At 46.7% G+C, this 24,059-nt stretch overlaps 1 protein-coding gene across 3 annotated transcripts in view; it reads right to left on the bottom strand.

Annotated features, from left to right (window-relative positions):
• FEZ1 (fasciculation and elongation protein zeta 1) overlaps positions 1-24,059 on the bottom strand; it is a 121,514-nt gene that overhangs the window by 17,298 nt on the left and 80,157 nt on the right. For all 3 annotated transcript variants that reach the window (XM_026657953.2, XM_026657955.2, XM_026657954.2), the window contains 2 exons: positions 15,510-15,781; positions 6,799-6,879 (listed from right to left, as the gene is read on the bottom strand). In XM_026657953.2, the coding sequence (XP_026513738.1) occupies positions 6,799-6,879; positions 15,510-15,781 (353 nt within the window). The remainder of the gene's footprint in view (positions 1-6,798; positions 6,880-15,509; positions 15,782-24,059) is intronic.

The following is a 24,059-nucleotide window of genomic DNA, read 5'->3' as shown; positions in this document are numbered from 1 at the left end:
CTACAATTTTGACCAAATTCCCTACAAAAAACCCCCACCACCATTAAGAGAATTTCACAGTGGCACAATTAAGGATTTAAGAATCAAGCAGCATCAAAATTAAGGTTATATACATAAGCTTAACTCTGCCCCCTTGTGCATATGTACTACAATACAGCCTGTAATTTCAGGATTATATATTATATTGCAAGTAGCACAATATAATATATTTTTCTATAACCTTACATATATAGATGTTGATTTAGACTTTTAATATACATTTTTCTTATCTCTAGGGTATTTATTCTAAAAATTTTGATAGTGGACCATGTTTTGTACATTTCCTCAAGTATAGCCTTCCTTAGCTTGAATTCAGGAGATAAGGCAACTAATTATGCAGCTAACTTTGTTGCATATTTACATGAGCTATATATGCTAGCACATTTTCACTATCACTTTATGTTGTGGATTCTACAAATGCTATCCATGCATACCTAGTTATAGAAAAAATCCAGAAAAGTAGCGAGCAAAACGATAGTTAAGATTACAGGTGTTCCCATTCTACCCCTTGTTTTTCAGTTGCTCGTAACTTTCCAAACTTTTTGGGCTGAAGTTTTCCAGTCCTGAAGCATGATTCTTCATTGACCTTGTGTGCACATGGGCAAGGCAACTGCATAATGGGTATAAATATTTTAGTTCTCATCCACTTAGCACTCATTTTGCCTAGCGGAATTGGGCCACTTTTCTTTGCTCAAAGGTGAATATACAGGGAAAGTTTGATGGACGATGGACTTCCATTTTGGGAAATGAAACATTAGAAAAAATATTTTCTGATTATATAATTTTTTGCCACATTTTTGACAGCTTTTGCGCCAAAAAGATGGGATACCGACGATGTCTAGGTAAATGGCAGGCGACCAGCTTGGCTTAACAGTGAAATCCTTGCTGATCTTAAACACACAAAAAAAGTTTACAAGAAGTGGAAGACTGGACAAATGACCAGGGAGAAGTATAAAAATATTGCTCAGGCAAGCAGGAGTGAAATCAGGAAGGCCAAATCACACTTGGAGTTGCAGCTAGCAAGAGATGTTAAGAGTAACAAGAAGGGTTTCTTCAGGTATGTTAGCAACAAGAAGAAAGTCAAGGAACGTGTGGGCCCCTTACTGAATGGGGAAGGCAACCTAGTGACAGAGGATGTGGAAAAAGCTAATGTACTCAATGCTTTTTTTGCCTCTGTCTTCACAAACAAGCTCCCAGACTGCTGCACTGGGCAGCACAGCATCGGGGGGAGGTGACCAGCCCTCTGTGGAGAAAGAAGTGGCTCAGGACTATTTAGAAAAGCTGGACGAGCACAAGTCCATGGGGCCAGATGCGCTGCATCCGAGGGTGCTAAAGGAGTTGCAGATGTGATTGCAGAGCCATTGGCCATTATCTTTGAAAACTCATGGCAATCGGGGGAGGTCCCGGATGATTGGAAAAAGGCTAATATAGTATCCATCTTTAAAAAAGGGAAGGAGGAGGATCCAGGGAACTATAGGTCTGTCAGCCTCACCTCAGTCCCTGGAAAAATCATGGAGCAGGTCCTCAAGGAATCAGTTCTGAAGCACTTAGAGGAGAGGAAAGTGATCAGGAACAGTCAGCATGGATTCACCAAGGGCAGTCATGCCTGACTAACCTAATTGCCTTCTATGATGAGATAACTGGCTCTGTGGATGAGGGGAAAGCAGTAGACGTGTTATTCCTTGACTTTAGCAAAGCTTTTGATACTGTCTCCCACAGTATTTTTGCTGGCAAGTTAAAGAAGTATGGGCTGGATGAATGGACTATAAGGTGGATAGAAAGCTGGCTAGATCATTGGGCTCAACGGGTAGTGATCAATGGCTCCATGTCTAGTTGGCAGCTGGTATCAAACAGAGTGCCCCAAGGGTTGGTCCTGGGGCCGGTTTTGTTCAATATCTTCATTAATGATTTGGAGGATGGCGTGGACTACACCCTCAGCAAGTTTGCAGATGACACTAAACTGGGAGGAGTGGTAGATATGCTGGAGGGTAGGGATAGGATACAGAGGGACCTAGATAAATTAGAGGATTGGGCCAAAAGAAATCTGACGAGGTTCAACAAGGACAAGTGCAGAGTCCTGCACTTAGGACGGAAGAATCCCATGCATTGCTACAGACTAGGGACTGAATGGCTAGGCAGCAGTTCTGCAGAAAAGGACCTAGGGGTTACAGTGAACGAGAAGCTGGATAGGAGTCTACAGTGTGCCCTTGTTGCCAAGAAGGCTAACGGCATTTGGGGCTATATAAGTAGGTGCATTGCCAGCAGATCGAGGGAGGTGATCATTCCCCTCTATTCGACATTGGTGAGGCCAGTTTTGGGCCCCACACTACAAGAAGGATATGGAAAAACTGGAAAGAGTCTAGTGGAGGGCAACAAAAATGATTAGGGGGCTGGAGTACATGACTTATGAGGAGAGGCTGAAGGAACTGGGATTGTTTAGTCTGCAGAAGAGAAGAATGAAGGGGGATTTGATAGCTGCTTTCAACTACCTGAAAGGGGGTTCCAAAGAGGATGGATCTAGACTGTTCTCAGTGGTAGCAGATGACAGAACAAGGAGTAATGGTCTCAAGTTGCAGTAGGGGAGGTTTAGGTTGGATATTAGGAAAAACTTTTTCACAAAGAGGGTGGTGAAGCACTGGAATGGGTTACCTAGGGAGGTGGAATCTCCTTCCTTAGAGGTTTTTAAGGTCAGGCTTGACAAAGCCCTGGCTGGGATGATTTAGTTGGGGATTGGTCCTGCTTTGAGCAGGGGGTTGGACTAGATGACCTCCTGAGGTCCCTTCCAACCCTGATATTCTATGATTCTATGATTCTAAATTGTCTGAACAAAATAGGGTGTAAAATGGGACTTACGTGGCGCGTAGATCTTGTGTTGACCCTTTGCACAGGGGTGAATTTCACCCTGAATGAGGGGTTCTGGGAAATAGTAACCTGTCAAGAAAGACTATATCACAATGCAGAGTTAGCAGTCTTGATGTTCTTTAATATGGTTTTGCAGTGTATTATTTGAGAAACTGTGTGTGATAATCTAACTAGTTATGGCTGTGAACATATTATGTATCATAAGGCATATGCATAAGACCAGGTTATGGTTGTGTGTATAGTCTTAACTTTTGCATTTCCTGACTTTTGAGTGATTAACCAGCTTAGAAAAATCTTGTAACACAGAATTTTTTCTATCAGATTTCATTTTGTATTCTGCAAAGAAAAAAAAAGGATAGAAAAGAAAATCAAAGGAGGGGGAGGGGAAAAGAAAGGCCAAGGTGTCCCACTCAAAAATGTCAAAACTCCTCTGGGATGCCAAAAATTGAAAATAACGTATGTCAAATTCGTAATTTGAACTCCACTGGAACGCCCTTTCTTACACACTCTAGGACCCCACTGGAATGCCCTGTCCCACACACTCTAGGACCCCACTGGAATGCCCTGTCCCACATACTCTACGAACCCACTCATGCTAGGGACCTACTGTAACACCCTATCCCATACATGCTATTGTCCCATTGAAACAACCTTTGTCACACATGCTAGGACAGTAGGACTCAATAGAACACCCCAATACACACACACTTGAGTCCCAGTAGAAAGCTCTGTGCCACTAACACTAAGGAGACAGGCTGCAATGCCCTGTCCCACGCATGCTAGGACCCCACTGGAATGTCTTATCCCATACACACTAATGTCCCACTGGGATGCCCTGTCACACAGAGGCTAGGTTCCACTGGACTGTTATGTGACACGTTAGATGCCACTGCAAGGCCCAGACCCACACACACTAGGAACCCATTGGAATGCCTGTCCCACACAGGCTTCAGGTTCCACTAACCCCCCCAGCCCCACATGCACTAGGCCCCCACTGGGAATGCCCTGTTGCACATAGGCTAGAACCCAACAGGAAGGTCCAGGCCCATACATGTGAAGGACACCATAGAATCGTAGAAGATTAGGGATGGAAGAGACCTCAAGAGGTCATCTAGTCCAACCCCCTGCTCAAAGCAGGACCAACCCCAACTAAATCATCCCAGCCAGGGCTTTGTCAAGACAGGCCTTAAAAACACTAAGGATGGAGAGTCCACCACCTCCCTAGGTAACCCCTCATTCCAGTGCTTCACCACCCTCTTAGTGAAATAGTTTTTCCTAATATCCAACCTAGACCTCCCCCATTGCAACTTGAGACCATTGCTCTTTGTTCTGTCAGCTGCCACCACTGAGAACAGCCGAGCTCCATCCTCTTTGGAACCCCCCTTCAGGTAGTTGAAGGCTGCTATCAAATCCCCCCTCACTCTTCTCTTCTGCAGACTAAATAAGCCCAGTTTCCTCAACCTCTCCTCATAAGTCATGTGCCCCAGCTCCCTAATCATTTTCGTTGCCCTCCGCTGGACTCTCTCCAATTTGTCCACATCCTTTTTGTAGTGGGGGGCCCAAAATTGGATGCAATAATCCAGGTGTGGCCTCACCAGTGCCGAACAGAGGGAAATAATCACTTCCCTCGGTCTGGTCGCAACGCTCCGACTAATACAGCCCAATATGCTGTTAGCCTTCTTGGCAACAAGGGCACACTGTTGACACATATCCAGCTCTCATCCACTGTAATCCCCGCGTCCTTTTCTGCAGAACTGCCGCTTAGTCAGTCAGTCCACAGCCTGTAGCAGTGCATGGGATTCTTCCATCCTAAGTGCAGGACTCTGCACTTGTCCTTGTTGAACCTCATCAGATTTCTTTTGGCCCAATCCTCCAATTTGTCTAGGTCACTCTGGACCCTATCCCTACTCTCCAGCATATCTATCTCTCCTCCCAGCTTAGTGCCATCCGCGAACTTGCTGAGGGTGCAATCCATCCCATCATCCAGATCATTAATGAAGATGTTGAACAAAACATTTTGGGTTGTAGAATAGTATTGCATCACCTTCAGCACAAGGACTGTAAAGTAATTTAGCAGCCGTAACAACAGCGAGCCAGGCTAATCAACAACTATGGTAAATTCACAATCTAACTCTTATTTTGTTGATTTACATCAAGAGAGGACTGGGATGGTCCAGACGCTCAGGCTTTACACTGTTTGAGTTAATTTCATCCTACATAGCAGGCCCCTTTTGTTTAACAAATAGTTCCACATTATGGAATTTATTTTTAAGTAATTTTTCTTTTAACCATCTAGGGAATTAATTTAGAAAAACAATGGTAAAAACCCAGTCATTGTTACTGAGTGAAGTACTCACAAGTTAGGAAAGGCCATAATCTTAACCCTGCCCCCTAGTGTGCATGCATCTTTATGACACGGTCATTAATCACATGATCATGCACTATTATTTCTGCCTCACTCCTGCCTCTTTCCATATGCAGGGTGAATGGTGCACAGTGAATGAGCAGGACTCATGTGGAATCACACCTCATTTTGGGTCAAACTCTGGGAAAAATTGTCTCCTCCAATGTGAAAAGTGGCAGGAGGGAATGTTTTATGAAGAAACCTCCACAAGGATTCTTATTCAGAAAGTACCCCATAGCATGTCATTGGAGGGAACGGGATCTGGCACTCCAGGGTAGATGCCAATAAGCACACCCTGAAATGTGGTGGATACATTGGGTACCATATGGACCACCAGCTTGACTAGGGCCATCTGCATGGAGGTCTTGTGTCCTTTCACTGGATCTAACCCTTGTGAAACCCTCCCCAGGCAGCACAGATCCATACAACATATGCTACCAGAGATCTTCAACCCCTAACACCAGCCTGGAGGCTCCTGGGGCCCCACAAGAGAGCCACAGAAGACTTAAACCAGCCTAAAGGTGTACTAATTTTCTGGATAACTTCTCTGGAGGCTGGAAGGAGACATATTGTAATGCCATAGCATAAGGAGCTCTTGAAGAGATCACAGAGGATTTAGGAAATAAGAACCACTATAGTTTTTGATGGTTTAGATTATTTCAGAACTAAAACGTGCTCATAATGGAGGACATAGTCTGAGTCAGTTCACTAAGCACTGCAGAGAGACAGGAAAGCAATGCAAATCTTCTAATGTTGAAATGAAGGGCTGAGCCAAGGAGCACAGCAAACAGGAGTGAGACCTCAGATGAGCAGTGTGCAGTTTCTTTATTCCAAATGTCTTTTCCTCACACTCTGATTTCTTTCAGAATTCCAGACAGAGCAGTTTGAATTACCCCATACAGATAATATTGGCCATGATGTAGCTCCATTTTTGGTTACTGAATCCTTCTTTAAAAAGGTCATTATTCATAAGCATTCACCAAATCCAGCGGATGAATTATTTTCAGACTATTGACTAATCGCAAACTGTTCATTTCAACTATTTGCCCTTTGTTTTATGTGGTTGGTCATCTAAATCACACAGTATTGTTTCTGCTTCCTGTTTGGATGAGTGAAACTTTTTAAAAAGAAGAATGACTAGAGCCTAGTGAATAATGAATCACAAATTTTCTGACATGACTTTTCAGACGAGCAGTCCTTCATACTAAATTGTCTGAAAAATTTAGGATTTGCACACAATTTCTAAAATACCCAGCAGTGCCTGAATACTCATGAAAAATGGAAACCATGAGCCCAAAAGTCATCACAAACCAAACTCAGCACTTTTATTTGCAAAAATATTTGTAAATCAATTGGTTTAATATCAGCCGACTCTGTTCTAAACCTAGCTTTCTTCTTCAAATTAAATAGTAGAAATGTTTTTGTTTATCAGAAGAAATGACATGCATCCACTCCTGTGAGTATCTGATCTATGCAGAGGACTTTACACACACCTGTTTATCAGTTGCTGAGTTCCCAAATGTCTGCCGAATACCAGTCTGCAAGATATTAGAGATTCCTTCCATACTGAATCGCTGCATAGAAGAGAAAACATCTGATTTACGCAGTGCTAGAAGAGCAGGCAGAGGTACTGCTTAGTGTGGCATGCAGTGTTTACAACATTTTAACATTTTATCATTTCTAATGAATGCCCTCACTAAAAGATCAGTTTTTTTCTTCTCAGTAACAGAATGCTGTTCTTTGCAGCATAGTCTGAGAAGTGGCTAGGTTAGAACATTGTGGCTTTAGCACCATCCATCAACTCCTTGTGTCTCATCATCCAACTAATGTGTCATTTTACCTTCCCTTCTTTTTATGTTTATCGGTTTTTCAATGTCCTTCCTAAGAAGATGTGATCCCCTGGGCCAGAGAGAGAAAGGGATAGAGGGTGAGAACAACTTTGTAGACACACACAGGCAATTGAACCTGCATCTCCCACATCCCAGCTGAGTGCTCCAGCCCCTGGGCTCTAAGTAGGGTGACCAGACGTCCCGATTTTATTGGGACTGTCCCGATATTTGCTTGTTTGTCCCGCGTCCTGACCGGACAAACAAACAATTTTGCCCTCCGCTCTCGCCCCCCCGCCCCGACTCCACCCCCTCCTTTCCCCATTGGATCCCTCCCCAAATCCCTGCCCCCAGCCCTGCCCCCTCACTGCCCCATTGGATCCCGAGCCGGGCCTGGGGAGGAGCCGGGGGCCGGGGCCAGGAGCGCTGCAGTGCAGCGCGGAGGCTGCTCCAGCCCTGCAGCCCACGGGGCAGCGCGGTGGGTCTGGGGGCAGCGCGGAGCGGGCAGGGCCCGGGTGGGCGGCGTGGCCCGGGGGCATGGGCCGCCCGCCGGAGACACGCGGCAGAGAGGGGCTGTGGGGGTGAGACTTGTCCCAGGCGGGGCAGCCAGCGGACAGGGGCGAGAGGCCGGCCGGGGTCCCCCAAACCGATAAACTTCCCCACTGCTGCCAGGGAGCCCCGTGCCTCTTCCGCTCGGCTGCGCTCTAGCAGCTTGCCCCGCCAGGAAGTAGCCGCTGGAGCGCAGCCGAGCGGGAGAGGCGTGGGGCTCCCTGCCGGTGGCGGGACGCGCCGCATGTGCCCAGGGTGGGCCAGGGGGCAGAAGGCTCCGCGGGGAAGGCACCGCGCGCGGCCGGGATGCTGTGTGCGATCCGGTGGCGGGGCTGGGGCCTGCTAATGCCCCCGGCCCCTGCGAAACTGCTTTTTTTGGTTGTTGCTCCGCCGCCATTTTTTGTTGTTGTTGCTCCGCCCCCCCCCAGCATCCTGATATTTCATCCCTGTGCTCTGGTCACCCTAGCTCTAAGTTATAAAGTGGGCAGCACCACCTCGTCCTCCGCTTGCTAAAATGGCATAGGCACCTAACTCCAGGTGGTTTCATAGCTGAGAATCGCGAGCACAGATAGACACCTAGATTAGCCTCAACTTAGGTGCTTATCTCCATGAGCACACACTCCTCTGATCAGCATCTCCCATCGGCTAGCTTAGGTGGGAAGCCATCAAGGATGCTGACCTTTGTGAATTACTGCATAATCTCTTCCAATTCTTTGTATAGTATAGAAGCCGAGGCTGCCAACTCAGGCTTTGTGAATCACAGTGATTTTGGAGTCACCTAAAAGTTAGGTGCTGTGATGCTCAGCATTACAATGCCTAACTTCTTCTGTGATTCCAGCCCTGTTTGCTTTAGAGAAGAGATGAGTAAGAGGGGATACAATAAAGCTTTACAAATCTATGAATGGTCCAAGGAAGGCAGATTGGGCACTTCTATTTCCCATGATGCAAGAACAATGGGACCCAAGAATGAATCTTAAAGGTGACAAATTTAAAACTTGTAAAAGGAAACACAATCCAAAGGTTGGAAGCTGAAGCTAGACAAATTCAAACTGGAAATAACATGTACATTTTTTAACAGTGAGGATTATTAACCACTGGAACAATTTACCAAGAGGCATACTAGGTTTTCCACTATGAACAACTTTTAAATCAAATCTGGATGTTTTTCTAAAAGCTGCTCTAGGAATTATTTTGGGCAAGTCCTACAGCCTGTGTTATACCAGATGATAACTAGTCTGTCTGTGTTAGATTAGATAATCACAATGGTCCCTTCTGGCTTTGGAATCTATGAAATATATTTTTACACAATGCACAATTAACCTGTGGAATACATTGCCACAAGATATCACTGACGTCAAAAGACTAGCAGAGTTCAAAAAAGGACTGAGCATTGTCTGCACGACAAACTTTGGTTGATGCAAGTTATGTCAGTGTGCAGCTACCACACTTAGCATATTGCTTGTGCTTGTATATACTTGGCTGCCTGCACTGGCACGTTGCATGCTCTCTAGGACTATTTATATCCATGCAAAGGGCAGTGCACCATCAGTAGGTACCCTAGTATGCCAGTGTGACCCTAACAGCATCCCAGTGCAAGAGGGCCAGGGGTCACTGGTATCTGTTAGTGAGTTTCAGATCATCTGGCCTGTTCAGTGTACCCCAATTCACTAATGCCATAATCTGTCAAAAGATAGCATGTAAAATATCAATATAAAGCAATAACACACTGATTATTAATATTCTTGCACGGTGTATGTATGGTAAATGCCCAAATGGACCATACCAATATGAAGGAATGTGGAACTAAACTGTGTTTACCAGACAAGTCTGGGGACTTGGATAAACAAGTTTCTCTCAGAAAAAGCACAGACCAACGCCTCCAGCCAGGTGTCACAGAATCAATTGGCAATCACATGTCAAGTGGACATTGATTTGCACTTTAGCAAACACCGATGTGGGAAGAAGCCAGCATGGAATCTCCTTCATCAGCAGACTCCATGCCACCTTCTGCAAAGCTTGAATGAACTTTACTTTGGGGGTAACCTTCAGAAGAATCCATTTCAAGGGTTCACTGGATTATAAAAGACAGGTACAAAGAACCCCAAGTTATCATTCACCTAAGAAGACAAAGGGATAGAGAATTTGGGGGAGGGATAGCTCAGTGGTTTGAGCATTGGCCTGCTAAATGCAGGATTGTGAGTTCAATCCTTGAGGGGACCACTTAGGGATCTAGGGAAAAATCAGTACTTGGTCCTGCTAGTGAAGGCAGGGGCCTGGACTCAATGACCTTTCAAGGTCCCTTCCAGCTCTGTGAGCTAGGATATCTCCATTAATTTTATTTTTTTATTTTTTGGGACTTTTATAGAAAATCCTGACAAAGGGGGAGGAATATCCTTCCACCTTGCTGGGAAGTGGTTTGGGAAGAATCTTATCTTGAACCAGGACTGTAGCATTCTTAAATCTTAATATCTAGAAAGCGTTTTTCAGTTTGATTTGCTTGTACCATTTATAAGTCTAGTCTTTATACTTGATCTCACGTGAAATCCTATTTCCTTTTGTTTTACTTTTAATCTAAATCAATCCAGTGCCGTTTGAACTGAAGTGATTATTAACTCCAGTTAAAGTGGTAAGCTATGCAGTTTGTCTCTTTAGAGGAGCAAACGAACCATATTATCCCTCTGAATGGTCCAGCAAAGGGCTGGACATTGCAGATCACATGGTTTGGGGGAAAATCCAGAGTGAGTGATGTTGGGGTCATCTTGCCAGGTGAAACCAAGGCTGGTGGAGGCCAGAGTGTTGCTGTGGTGCAAGAAGCAGGCTGCTGGAGTCAGAGTTGTTGGTCCAGAGAGGCTTATCACACACAGACACTCAGTGCATGTTTGTATGCTGCCTGGAAGCTACAGCAGCAGAGCATTTTACAAGGCACTGAGGATTATAAAGCAGGTGCTGACAACCAAGCTGGTCTGGATTGCACCCCACAATGTGACAGCCACATGCCACCATCCAGCACAATGCCTTCTGGGAAGTTTTTGCACTGTGTTGTGGGGTAAAATGAGTTACACAGGTAACTCTGGGAAATTGGGGTCAAGCTCCCATCATGCAACTTTTTCCATTGCATAATGCTATCTCTTTCCCATGATTTTTACACCTTTGTTAAGATCCCACAAGCCTGCATAGCACTGTTCAGTGTCCACCATCTTTGACAGAAGCATGGACCCGACACAGCTCTGAACTATTCTCATGAGTGTTGCAAATACAGGACACATGATTCTCCAGTGTTATCAGGAAACACTACAACAGTGGAGGGCATGATGATTTCTTCAAGGACAGATTGCGAAAGGACACAGCGAAAAACAATTCAAGGTTCTTAGTGGCATTCACAGAGCAGCTTCACACAGTGGAGCAATACTTCTGGGCCTGAGAAACAAGCACTAACTCGTGGTGTCACCTCATAATGCAGGTTTGGGATGATGAACAGTCAGAACTTTCAGATGCAAAAAGCCACATTCCAGGATCTGTGCCTGAGCTCGCCGCAGACCTCCAGCACATAGACACCAGAATGAGAACTGTGTTGACAGTTGAGAAGCAAGTGGTGATCACACTCTTGAACAGGGATGGGCAAACTTTTTGGCCCGAGAGCTACATCGGGGTTGCAAAACTGTATGGAGGGCCAGGTAGGGAAGGTTGTGCCTCCCCGAACAGCCTGAACCCCGCCCCCTATCCGTCCCCTCCCACTTCCCACTCCCTGACTGCCCCCCTCAGAATCCCCAACCCATCCAATACCCCCACTCCTTGTCCCCTGACCACCCCCTGCCCCTAACCGCCGCCCGGGACCCCTCCCCCTTTCTAACCCCCCCTTTCTCCCTGTCCCCTGACTGCCCCAACTCCTATCCACACCCCCACCCCCTGACAGGCCCCCCCAGGACTCCCACGCCTATCTAAGTGCCCCCTTTTCCTCATCCCCTGACCACCCCCCCATAACCTCTGCCCCCTGCTCCCTGTCCCCTGCCTGCCCCCGGGACCTCCTGACCTTTATCCAACCCCCCCGCTCCCCACCCCCTTACCATGCCGCTCAGAGCAGGAGGAGCTCTCAGCCCCACCGCCTGGCTGGAGCCAGCCACAGCGCCGTACAGAGCGCTGGCAGCACGGCAAGCTGAGGCTGCGCGGGAGAGGGGACATCAGGGGAGGGGCTGAGGGCTAGCCTCCCTGGCTGGGAACTCAAGGCCTGGGCAGGATGGTCCCATGGGCCAGATGTAGTCCACGGGCCGTAGTTTGCCCACCTCTGCTCTAGAAGCTTGCAATGCCGGATTGCTAACTGTCAGAGGGAAATCATTCTGGAGTTGGAAAATCCACAGTGGGGGGAGCTGTCATGCAGTTGGGTAGGGCCATTAATCATGTCCTGCTATGTAGGACTGCAACTCTCAGGCCATGTCTACACTGGCCATTGAATGCCAAAACGTTTGTCTTTTACAGGTGTTAAACCCCCTGCCCCGAAAGACAAAAGTTTTGCTGTGGCAAGTGCCAGTGTGAACAGCGCCTTGTCGGCAGGAGCGCTCTCCTGCCGACAATGCGAATGCCACTCACTGGGGGGTAGAAGTTTTTTGTCGGCAGGAGAGCCGACAAACAGCAGCTACACTGCATGACTTTTAGCGGCACAGCTTTGGGGACACAGTCATGTCGCTAAAAGCTGTGTAGTGTAGACAGAGCCTCAGCAATGCGCAGAACCTAGTGGACTGATTTGCAACAGTGCGGTTCCTGAACTGTGGTGGAGCAATAGACAGCACACATATCCCTGTTTTGGCACCAGACCACCTTCCTTATAGCATACATCAACAGAAAGGGCTACTTTTCTATGGTTATGCAAGACTTGGTGGATCTCCAGGGATGCTTCACCAATATTAGCGTGAGCTGGTCAGGGAAGGTGCATGATGCTGTCAACTTTAAGAACACAGGACCATTCAGAAAGCTGCAAAAAGGGACATTCTTTCGCAACTACAAGTACTGGATGCTTTGAGTACTTCTATACATTCTGCAATAGGTGTGACGAACCTGTAAAGATGAATTTGTCTTCAAAAATAGAATTTTATTGACTGGTGAAAGCAGTGAAAAAATGTGCAGCTAAAACAGGACAACACAATACAAATTTCAAACATAAATTAACTGAACAGAACTTTAAATTCAAAAAGGCAGCAAAGATTTAGAAAGGCAGCTGCTAGGTGTCATTTCAGTGCACAAATGCAGTCCATTTTAGCTACACATACAGCAGCCGTGCCTCTTGTAGGTCAATGCTGTATGTGAAGTTGCAGTTGTCCTTACTGTCTGCTAGCGTGGAGTGGTGGGGTACGTATGTGACCCATGGTGCCAAGTGGATTGTTGCGGGGTGTAGGAAGATGCCACTATGGACGTCTCCAGGGACTGCAAAGGGTGGCAAATCCATGATTGTTGGACCTTTAGGTCAACTAGAGTTTGCAGCATATGTGTTTGCTACCTGAGAAGCCCCATTATGTCCTGGTGCATCTCCCTCTCCTTTTCCTGATGAGATTCTTGGGTCTTTCTCCGTTTCCCCATGTTCTTTCTATCCCTCTCCATGCCTTCTGCCATTGGCCAGCCAGGCCCTTTGTCTGCGTTCCAGTTCAGCACTGGCTTGTAGGATCTCCTCTTCTTTCTCCTTCACATCAGAGTCAGGTGTTCCGTGAGTATGAAGAGGGTACCCCTCAAGCCCTCAACAGCACCAGCTATAGATAAAACAGACATGTATCATTGTATTTACAGTCACAACAGCAATTGCCTTCCCTCATTCCCATAAGAAACGTTAATAAGACATGCTTCATGTCTTCAGCTGTGGAGCGCCTCTGCATAGCACAGCTCTCCATCCCAGCCATAGTGAGTATCATCTATGAGTGGTCACATGGGGGGGGGGGGCATTAACATTTTCAGTTGCTGAAACAATTTGGTGTCTGTTTTTATGGGTATAAGTATAGGGCATTGGCACTGAAAATTGGCACTGTTTTCTACAGGCTGGGGTGATTTTTACTGAAATCACACTCCTGAGGGTAACAAAGGCACAGAGAACACAGCTGCTGTTGGCGTCCTGAAGCCACCTGGGCCAATATGCCACTAGTTTACTGCAATGGTGTCAGCTGAACTTATTGCAGAGTAGTGTGGGAAAATGTCCTACCATGAAGGAAGAAAGAAGGCAGCCCTCCCTAGAAACCTGTGGGAGAGGACTGCAGAGTATGTCCATGAAAGTGTCATCGAAATCTCTCAGGAGGACAGAAGGGACATTCCTATGTGCATCAATAAATTGCTTTGCACACCCCGCACTGGGAATGAGCAGATATCAACTCTACCTGTACTGCCACTTCTTCTCATATGTATAAGACAATGAAAAGTTGATACATATGTCTTTGGTAACTTAGGATGGCCCAGGCCCATCTTTACGTTTAAACAGTGTAAGGGAAAATGCATGCACACACTTACCCGAGTTTCCTTCCCCTGGATCGGGCTCATCCGTGCTTGGCTGGTGAGACCAGCTAGACTGCGGTGGAGTCTTAAACAGGTCCTGGATTGCAGCGTAGCTGGACCCTCCCATCATGTGTCCTTTCTCCTCCTCGTTGCTGTTCACAGCAGGGTTCTGTGTGTTGGGCTCCACCGAGGTATCTGCAGTGGGCTGCTGGGTGCTGGTGGAGTCTCTGGCAAGTATGGCATGCAGCTTGTCATAAAAGTGGCAGGTCTGTGGCTCAGCACCAAATTGAGTGTTGTGGTATGGCCCCCTCAATTCCTTAATTTCCACATGGCACGGCTGCTGATCTCTGTTACACCCCTTTTGCCCACATCCCCTGTGCAAACTGTTCATAGATGTCCATGTTTCTACGACTACTCCTTAGCTGTGCTTCTCCCCACAGGCCCAGTTGATTCAATACCTCCTGTCTACTGCAGGCAGGAGTACGTCTGGAGCGTGTAGCCGGAATGGTTGGTTGGGCAGCTGCACACAACAAGGGAGAGCTGCTAGGTGTGCTTGCCAAGCTGGGCAATCAGTCTTTCAGAAATACACAGGGTGTTTTTAAGGGCGGGAGGGGGCTTCCAGTCTCTGTGACCCCTGGGCCGTGGAGTTTACAATTGTGACCAGAGTGGTCAGTGTTGGGCATTGTGGGACAGCTGCTGGAGGTCTGTTACAGCTGACATAGGTCACACAGTGTCTACACACACACTGCATTGATCACAGTCCGTCAACAATGACTCATTTCTGTTTGGGGGGGTGGTTTTGCTGGGTGTTTATGTCGGCGGGACACAAATTTGAGTGTAGACACATGCACAAACAAATCAACGAAAGGTGACTTATGTCAACTTAACTTTGTAGTGTAGACCAGGCCTGAGAAGCAGTGGTATTAATGCAAGTTTTTAGACATTTGGAGAACACTGGGTGTGAATTCTCATGATTTCTTTGAGATCAGCGTATTTTTTTAGCTGCAGTTATTCTGACTAAGTAGCTTTGGTTACCTGTAAATATAAATCAGTAGAGTCTCTGTGAAAGTGTGAAAAGTTCTCATGCATGGAAACCAGCAGTGTGGAAATGATTTTAATAGGGACTATTAAGGCTGAGTTGCTTGCTGTTCCAGACTCCATTCTTCTAGGGGGAAGGCTGCTTTTACTTTAAATTGATACATTTATCTAAATTAAATAATCTGAAGATTGCTTCCGATTATTATGAGCGCCCATTTCATACCTCTCTCTTTAAAGAGATAGCTTCCCCTGCTCTCCAGAATGGCTATGATCACCCCTATCTACTCTTTGCAATGTCTCACTGCATATGGGGATTTCTCACATACCTTGAGAGGCATTTGGGGGCCCCTTTCTATTCGGCTGCTCTGCAGACTCAGTCCTTTCTCTTTCCTCCTCCTTTTCATCAGCTCTCTGTGCTCTTTTTGCTTGTTCTGGACCTCAATCAGCACTGTGATGAAGGAGTTCTTCACCTCTTTCTCGAACTCCAGCTCATCTCGACGAGCCAGCTGCTGCACCAGCTCTTCTGAGTAGTCACGGATGGCACCCTCCACGTGATCCAGCAGCTCGGCCAACTCAGACACTGACATCTGTTCCAAACCTTCGCAATCAGAAGAGGTACACATTCATTTAAAAATACTGGAGGCAAATGGGTAATATCGGGCAGAGATTTTGTGTCTTGTGAGTGGCATGTCAGAAAAGCTCAACCAGTGCCACAGAGACATGGCACTTTTAAGCCTGGCTGCTTAAATTATGATTCATGTTCATTGGTACAAAACTGCTAAATTAAGTACATCACTTTATACGACTATAAAACCTGCCAGTTTCCAGAAGAATGACTTCAGCCAAATTTCATTAGGCCGAGGTAGCACCAAACTAAGCAGGGTTGGTCCTGCTCAGACCTTCAATGAAAAGCCAGGGTACTGCAGGAAATGGAGTTGGTGGTGAAGTAGGAAACGTTTTGGGCGAGGTGCTTATTTGTCACATAAGTCCAACATTTAGGTGCCACTGAGATCCTCAAACCCCCACTCAGCTGCCTCCTAACTCTGTAGGCACCTAAAATCCGTAGGTCCATAAAACCCTACCAGGAAGCATGCACAGTCTAGGCACCTTCATACTTATCTCGTGCCTAAGCCCCAATGTTCCCGCACCTATCTAGGTGTTCCCGCACCTATCTTTCCTGAGGGGCCCAATTTGGTCGGAGTTCTCAGAGCCCACTTAATCACATAAAATGGCCACCAGAGGAGGAGGTGGCGCCATCCTTATGACCTTTAGATCAGTGATTACTGCATTCACCCAGGATTTGGGAGACTCATATTCAATTCCCCCTCTCTGCCACATGGGGGGAAGGTATTTGCACTTGGGTGTCCCCCATTCTTGGGAAAGTGCCCTAACTACTGGGCTACATGGAATTCTACAGGGGGGCGCTCTCAGTCTCTCCTGAGGAAGCTGTTCCACTGGGTAAAAATAATTATACATTGGACACAGGGCCGTCTCTACCATTTTTGCCACCCCAAGCGAAAAAAAAAGCTCTCCCAGACTGTGCCGCCCCCCGCCCCAAGAATGGACAGAATGCTTCCTTCGCTGGTGCCTGGAGCCGCCCCTGATTGGACAAGATCAACAGAGGGAGAATGACTCTACTGCCCAGTGATTAGGGAAATCATCTGGGAGATTCACGGTACAGTCGCCCTGCCTCAGTGCCTATGTAATTGTTTATATACAGGGTAAGAGCTCCAACAGAATACCCCACACCTGGTGGTTAGGGCATTCTTCCAGAAGGGGTAAAACCTACATTCATGTCCTTGCTCCACATCAGGCAGAAGGAGGAACTGAGCCTGGTTGGCAAACTAGGCACTAATTGAATTATTCTTTGTAAATAAGTGTGGTATTACCTCATCTGGATGCATAGGTAGCTCAGAAGGGGGGTTGTTAAAGAGCCCAGTAAAGGTAAATCAACAACAGAGCTTAGAGAATATTGTGGCTATTACTGGGAGATGATACTTCCAGGTGCCAGAAAAGTTACCAGGGTTTGGTTTGTCCAGGCTGAGACCCTAAAAGATCAAAAGCCCTGGATTGGTTTAAAAGGTGCCGCTGGCAGATAGGGAGGGGGCAAGTGGTCAGCTCAGCTCTGCTGGAGTCTGATAGAGAGACAGCAAGTCAGCCTGCTGGAAGCTGACACAGAGATTGACTGTGAGTCAGGGTCTGCAGCAAGCAAGCTGTAACTTGGTGCCCAATAAGAATAGGGGACAAAGTCATATCTATGTAGGGGCTTGAGGGGCATGCCAAGCATAGGTAAGACAATATGTGTATAGGTCTCTTTGTTATTTTTAAATCAACTTCTCGAAGCTCCATGTACCATTTGGGCAAAATAAGGCATCCTTTGTTCTGGAGAAGCTGCTTCTGTGTCACTGAGCACAGACCCCCAGAGGAGAAGTCTGGCAGGGTCCATGCTCAGTCGGACTTGCTGGATAACACAGTTGGTGTCCTGGGAGGTGTAACCCAGAGACCCAGTCAGAGAGTGGCTGGATTGGAGGATCCTACTCCAGAGAGAAACAGAGGCCAGAGCCTGCCACTTAAAAGGGGAGTCCTTGGAGAAGTGGAAGAGGGTCTCAGAAAGGGCAGCCTATACTTGGGTCTCCCACATCTGGCTCAGTGCTCTGTCACTGGGCTAAAAGTCATAAGAGGGGCACCACTTCCTCATCCTTGTGAGAAAGGGGTTAGAGACCTAACTCCAGGAGAGGGTTCACAGCTGTGAATCCCGAACGGAGAGAGTGCCTCCCTCTAACCTGGATTTAGGTGCCTAACTCCTTTGGGGTGGTGGGGCTTAGGCCAGACCCCTCTCCTCAGCATTTCCTATTGGCTAGTTTAGGGAGCTCCTGGCTCAGATCCCATTCTTAGGCACCTATCTCTCCACATGCATTGTACAGGGAGCCTGGGCACTTAACTCGGGGCTGTGGACTCCATTGGGTGGCAAGGCATCTAAAAGTTAGGCATTGCAATGATGAATGTTGTGACACCAAAGTCCTTTTGCCCCAGCACTCAGTATTGAAGCAATATTCCCCCAAGGCAGTAGTGGGCTTTAGGCACTGGGGGAGCCAGCTTTCAGATAAGACGTAAAACCTGCTGTGCTGACCACTTGCAGTTATTAAAAATCCCATGGCACTTTTGCAAAGAATAGATGTTAAAACTGATGTCTTGGCCAAAACAATGCCTAAATACTACAGTTAATACCTGAGAATGGCTAGATAGAAATGCCAATTTGGGTAATTAATTTGGTTCTTTGACATCCCCCCTGTAATTTCCACTTGATATAAATTAATTCTAATTCCTGCTGAAAAATGTTGTGCAAAGTTGCTGCACGCTGTTAAAAAGATGTTTTTTCTGCATTTCAGAGACAACTGCATTTCAGTAGCGATGAAGTAACATATATATATATATGTAAAAGTTTGTAAGGTGCTTTGGTAGCCTTCTGAATCAAAAGAACAGTGGGTAAATTTTTCAAAAGCACTTAGGGGCTAGATCTCGAAAAGGAGTTACGTGTTGCAAACACCTAACTCCTATGCAGGCCCCCCATATAATGCCTGGGAAGAGTTTGGCACCTAAGAATGAGATCCTCAGCCACCAGTAAGCTGAGCATACAGCCAGCTAAGCTAGCCAGCAGCAAAATGTGGAGCAAAGGGGTGGGGTTTAGAGCCCAGATTCACAGAGGTATTTAGGCACCTATCTCTGCTGAGGAGTCTCAGCTATAAACACTCTTCTAGAGTTAGGCACCTGTGCCAAGGCAGCATTATGTCATTAGAAAGCACAGATACCCAGTAGTCAGAACACTCTCCTGGTGTTTGTGACACCCCAGTTCAAACACCTGGTTTGGAGCAGGGACTTGAGGCTAGACTTCTACCACCCAACTGAGGGCCCTCACCACAGTGCCATTGTGAAAGGGGGCTGTTGGCCCCTTACTGAAACTTAGTGGGGGGTTTGGTTGACCCTCTCTCAGTTCTTTAAAAAAAAAAAAGGGAAGGGCCAATGAGAAATGAGACTGATAGTCCCCAGGGCCAATAGGGAGAGGCCAGTGTTCCAGGTCAGCCCAATTGACAGGGCAGGCTGGCCAATGAGGGAGTCAGGAGCCTCGGGGCCCGTCCTCCATGTGAGCAGCAGCTGCCTTTGCCAGAGTAGGGCAGAGCTAAGGGGAAAGTAGCAGCCCAAGCTGAGCTGGCAGCAGAGCAGCAGCAGTACAGAGCCAGAGGATGTATAGCTGAGCTGGAGCCAAGGGGACCAGAGATGGGCTAGAAGCACTGAGCCAGAGTAGGGGGAGCAGGAGCTGGAGCAATGGAGCAATGCAGACCAGCCACGCCAACAGTGAGCCAGGGCTGAGTTGCAGGACCAGAGCCTGGATAGTGATGCGGCCATGCCTCAAGTAACACTACAGCAGAATGTGGTGAGCAACTAGGGAGAGCAAGGGGGGACCGTGGGCAGAGGGCCCAGTGCTGGGAGACGTCACCAGACAAGAGGACCTTGAAAGTTGGACTCGGAGGAGGGACATGACCCAGACAGGGGGCTGATACTGGGGAGAAGGGTCCTGCCCCCTAGACTCTAGGCTGAGGGCATGTGGACACTACCAGGGCAGGTGTCCTACCCCTGGTATCACCACAGCACAGCCAGGGCATGGAAGGGAAATCTGGGATGTGTGAGGAGCAGCCTGAATTTTTCTTACATCCCAGAGACAGCTGTTTGTGGTGTCCCCAGGCCCATACAGCAGGGTTACTTGTTTCCTTTAACCTTTCCCATTTTTTCCTTCTTTTTTACAGCTGTTGTTTAATAAATTGTATTTGGTCTGAACTATATATAATGATCAGTGGGTCAGGGAAGCATCTGGTGCAGAGAGAGTACACGGAGTAGGGACACCCTCACCCCTGTCCTAAGTAGCCACAACAAAACTGGGGGTTAAGACCCCCAGGAATCCTGGGTCCAGCCTTGTTGGGATTACGAGGACTCTGCCACACACAAGAGTGGAAGAGGAGTCCTTGAGTTCAGGCAGGCCTCTAGGTAAAGGGAGTTGGAGCAAGGACTCAGATCCTTTTGCTAGCCGATTCCACCAGGGTAGTGCATAAGCCAGGAAAGTTCCCCACAATAGCGCGACCAACCCCCACTTACAATTGTATATGCTGGACTGAGTTTCTCTCAATCTCTCCTGTTGAAGCAATAATTACATATTCATTGGGAGAGAGAAAGAAAGTGAGAGATTAATTCGATATTCTGGTGGTTAGGGCACTCATGGGAGATGTGGGAGAATCAGGTTCATGTCCTTGGTCAACTAAATGTTCAGTTATTTACACAAAGTGAAACAGCTCCAGCAGGAGAGATTGAGGCACTATACCTATAGAATATGCAGTAGTCTAGTGGTTAAGGTCCTTTAGTAGTGAAAGGATCTAGGTTCAGTTTCTTGCTTTAGAACAGGGGGTTTGAATCTGACTCCTGCATAAGTACCCTACTTGTTGGGTATCACACAAACAGGGCCCCAAGTAATCCTGACCAGTTTACCTCAATCTCAGAGGTAGCTGGAAAGGTAACTGGAATTTATCTCACCATTCTGAGGAAAGACTTGTTTAATACAGAGCAATAACCACGTATATGGATGAGGTTCAAGGCTCCTGAGCCTGAGTATATTTCAATACATTTTTATTTTCAGTCAGTTTTTAATGGCCTGTAAGAATATCATTTAAATATGATAACATGCTGTGTAGGACAGGATGTAATATGCAGCAACACATAGCAGGAACACATCACACTGCTATGTGCATGGGCCTCATCTCAAACACCATGTCCAATTAAAGTTCTCAGTCCTGATTTTCAAAGCCCTGAATGGAATTGGCCCTACTTATCTGAAAGACACCCTCTCTCCTTGCATGATTGGAACCTTCCCTAAGAGCTACCTTGCAGTGCAATAATAAAACTGTGACCACTTGTGGAGGCTTCTGGCTGTGGCAGACAGAATTTTCACCACAGCTGGACCAAAGAACTCACTGCCAGGTAAAATAACAATGACCATGGACATTGATGACATAAGAGCTAATTGCAAACCTTCCTCTTTGCCTAAGCTTTCTCACTCATCCCCTTCTATATTTAAAATGCAACCCCCCACACCTAACTCTTGGTCTCTCATCAGCCAGGAAGAAGGGCTATATCATGGTTGTAGTTAAATAAATTAAGTAATGGAGATATCCTATCTCATAGGCCTGGAAGGGACCTTGAAAGGTCATCGAGTCCAGCCCCCTGCCTTCACTAGCAGGACCAAGTACTGATTTTGTCCCAGATCCCTAATTGGCCCCCTCAAGGATTGAACTCACAACCCTGGGTTTAGCAGGCCAATGCTCAAACCACTTTTCTACTCTTAGGAAGTGCTTAATTACTATAGTGACTGTACTGAAAAACTGCCTAGACAGATGGTTTATGTTTGACATAAAGGATGTAGTCCTGGTTGTGGCAAATACATTTTTCTAATGGCCAAAGTGCACTTTCTTTTTTAACTTTTCTCTTTCTCAAGAATTGATGAACTGGTGTTTACTCAACTTCATACAAAAAAAAATCACCCACCCTCATGCAGACAGAGGACAAGAGCAATTCTAGCCCGAAAGCTGGAAGCCATAGAAATCAGGGGGTTAGAGGGGTGACACTTCAGGACCCTTAATTATAGGGGTTACAACAGCTCCAGCTATAACAAATATAAAGTTATAACAACATTGTGAAAGAGCCCAAGTCTCACAATGGTAAATCTAATGGAACAATTACAATAATTAAACAATAAGGATTCAAAAGCAAATGCAGACCTAAAGCCAGGCACAATCAGTGATTTGGGATCTCAGCAAATGAACCACATAGTTGCTGCCTTGCATAGCCTGAGACTGGCTCTCTACTTTCAACTCAATGTTATCTGAAGGGGTTGGCAGCGGACTACATTGGGGTGAGAAGGGGCTGCATAATACAGGGATTTAGGAAGAGCTAGCTAAATCAATTCTCAAGACTTATAGGCAACTCAGACCTTATCCCTTTGTGGGAACCAACCTCAGCATCATAGAAGATTAGGGTTGGAAGAGACCTCAGGAGGTATCTAGTCCAACCCCCTGCTCAAAGCAGGACCAACACCAACTAAATCATCCCAGCCAGGGCTTTTTCAAGCCGGGCCTTAAGCAATGAGACCATTGCTTCTTGTTCTGTCATCTGCCTCCACTGAGAACAGCCTAGCTCCATCCTCTTTGGAACCCCCCTTCAGGTAGTTGAAGGCTACTATCAAATCCCCCCCTCACTCTTCTCTTCTGCAGACTAAACAAGCTCAGTTCCCACAGCCTCTCCTCCTAAGTCATGTGCCCCAGCCCCCTAATCATTTCTGGACTCTTTCCAATTTGTCCACATCCTTTCTGTAGTGGGGGGACCAAAACTGGACACAATACTCCAGATATGGCCTCACCAGTGCCGAATAGAGGGGAATAATCACTTCCCTCGATCTGCTGGCAATGCTCTTACTAATGCAGCCAAATATGCCGTTAGCCTTCTTGGCAACACTGTTGACTCATATCCAGCTTCTCGTCCACTGTAATCCCCAGGTCCTTTTCTGCAGAACTGCCGCTTAGCCAGTCAGTCCCCAGCCTGTAGCAATGCATGGGATTCTTCCATCCTAAGTGCAGGACTCTGCACTTGTCCTTGTTGACTCTCATCAGATTTCTTTTGGCCCAATCCTCCAATTTATCTACGTCCCTCTGTATCCTATCCCTACCCTCCAGCATATCTACCACTCCTCCCAGTTTAGTGTCATCTGCAAACTTGCTGAGGGTGCAGTCCACACCATACTCCAAATCATTAATGAAGATATTGAACAAAACCGGCCCCAGGACCGACCCCTGGGGCACTCCGTTTGATACAGGCTGCCAACTAGATATGGAGCCATTGATCACTACCTGTTGAGCCCAACGATTTAGCCAGCTTTCTGTCCACCTTATAGTCCATTAATCCAATCCATACTTCTTTCACTTGCTGGGAAGAATACTGTGGGAGACCGTATCAAAAGCTCTGCTAAAGTCAAGATATATCACATCCACCACTTTCCCCATATCCACAGAGCCAGTTATCTCATCATAGAAGGCAATCAGGTTGGTCAGGCATGACTTGCCCTTGGTGAATCCATGTTGACTGTTCCTTATCACCTTCCTCTCCTCCAAGTGCTTCAAAATGGAGGACCTGCTCCATGATTTTGCCAGGGACTGAAGTAAGGTCTGTATTTCCCCGGGTTCTCTTTCTTCTCTTTTTTAAATATGGGCACTATAGTTGCCTTTTTCCAATCATCTGGGACCTCCCACAAATGCCACAAATTTTCAAAGATAATGGTCAATGGCTCTGCAATCACATCAGCCAACTCTCTCAGCACCCTTGGATGCATTACATCTGGACCCATGGACTTGTGCACATCCAGCTTTTCTAAATAGTCCTTAACCTGTTCTTTCACCACTGAGGGCTGCTTGCCTCCTTCCCATACTGTACTGCCCAATGCAACAGTCTGGGAGCTGAGCTTGTCTGTGAAGACCGAAGCAAAAAAAAGCATTGAGTACTTCAGCTTTTTCCACATCGTCTGTCACTAGGTTGCCTCCCCCATTCAGTAAGGGTCCTACACTTTCCCTGACCTTCTTGTTGCTAACATACCTGTAGAAATCCTTCTTGTTACCCTTCACATCCCTTGCTAGCTGCAACTCCAGTTGTGCTTTGGACTTCCTGATTATACCCCTGTATGCTTGAGCAATATTTTTATACACCTCCCTAGTCATCTGTCCGAGTTTCCACTTCTTTTAAGCTTCCTTTTTGTGTTTAAGCTCACCAAAATTTCTCTGTTAAGC

The sequence above is a fragment of the Terrapene carolina genome, unplaced genomic scaffold (assembly GCF_002925995.2).
Source record: "Terrapene carolina triunguis isolate 2854851 unplaced genomic scaffold, T_m_triunguis-2.0 Scaffold374, whole genome shotgun sequence".
In the NCBI taxonomy this organism is placed as follows: domain Eukaryota; kingdom Metazoa; phylum Chordata; order Testudines; family Emydidae; genus Terrapene; species Terrapene triunguis.
The sequence above is the reverse complement of the archived record's forward strand: the minus strand, read 5'-3'. Positions and strand labels throughout refer to the sequence as shown.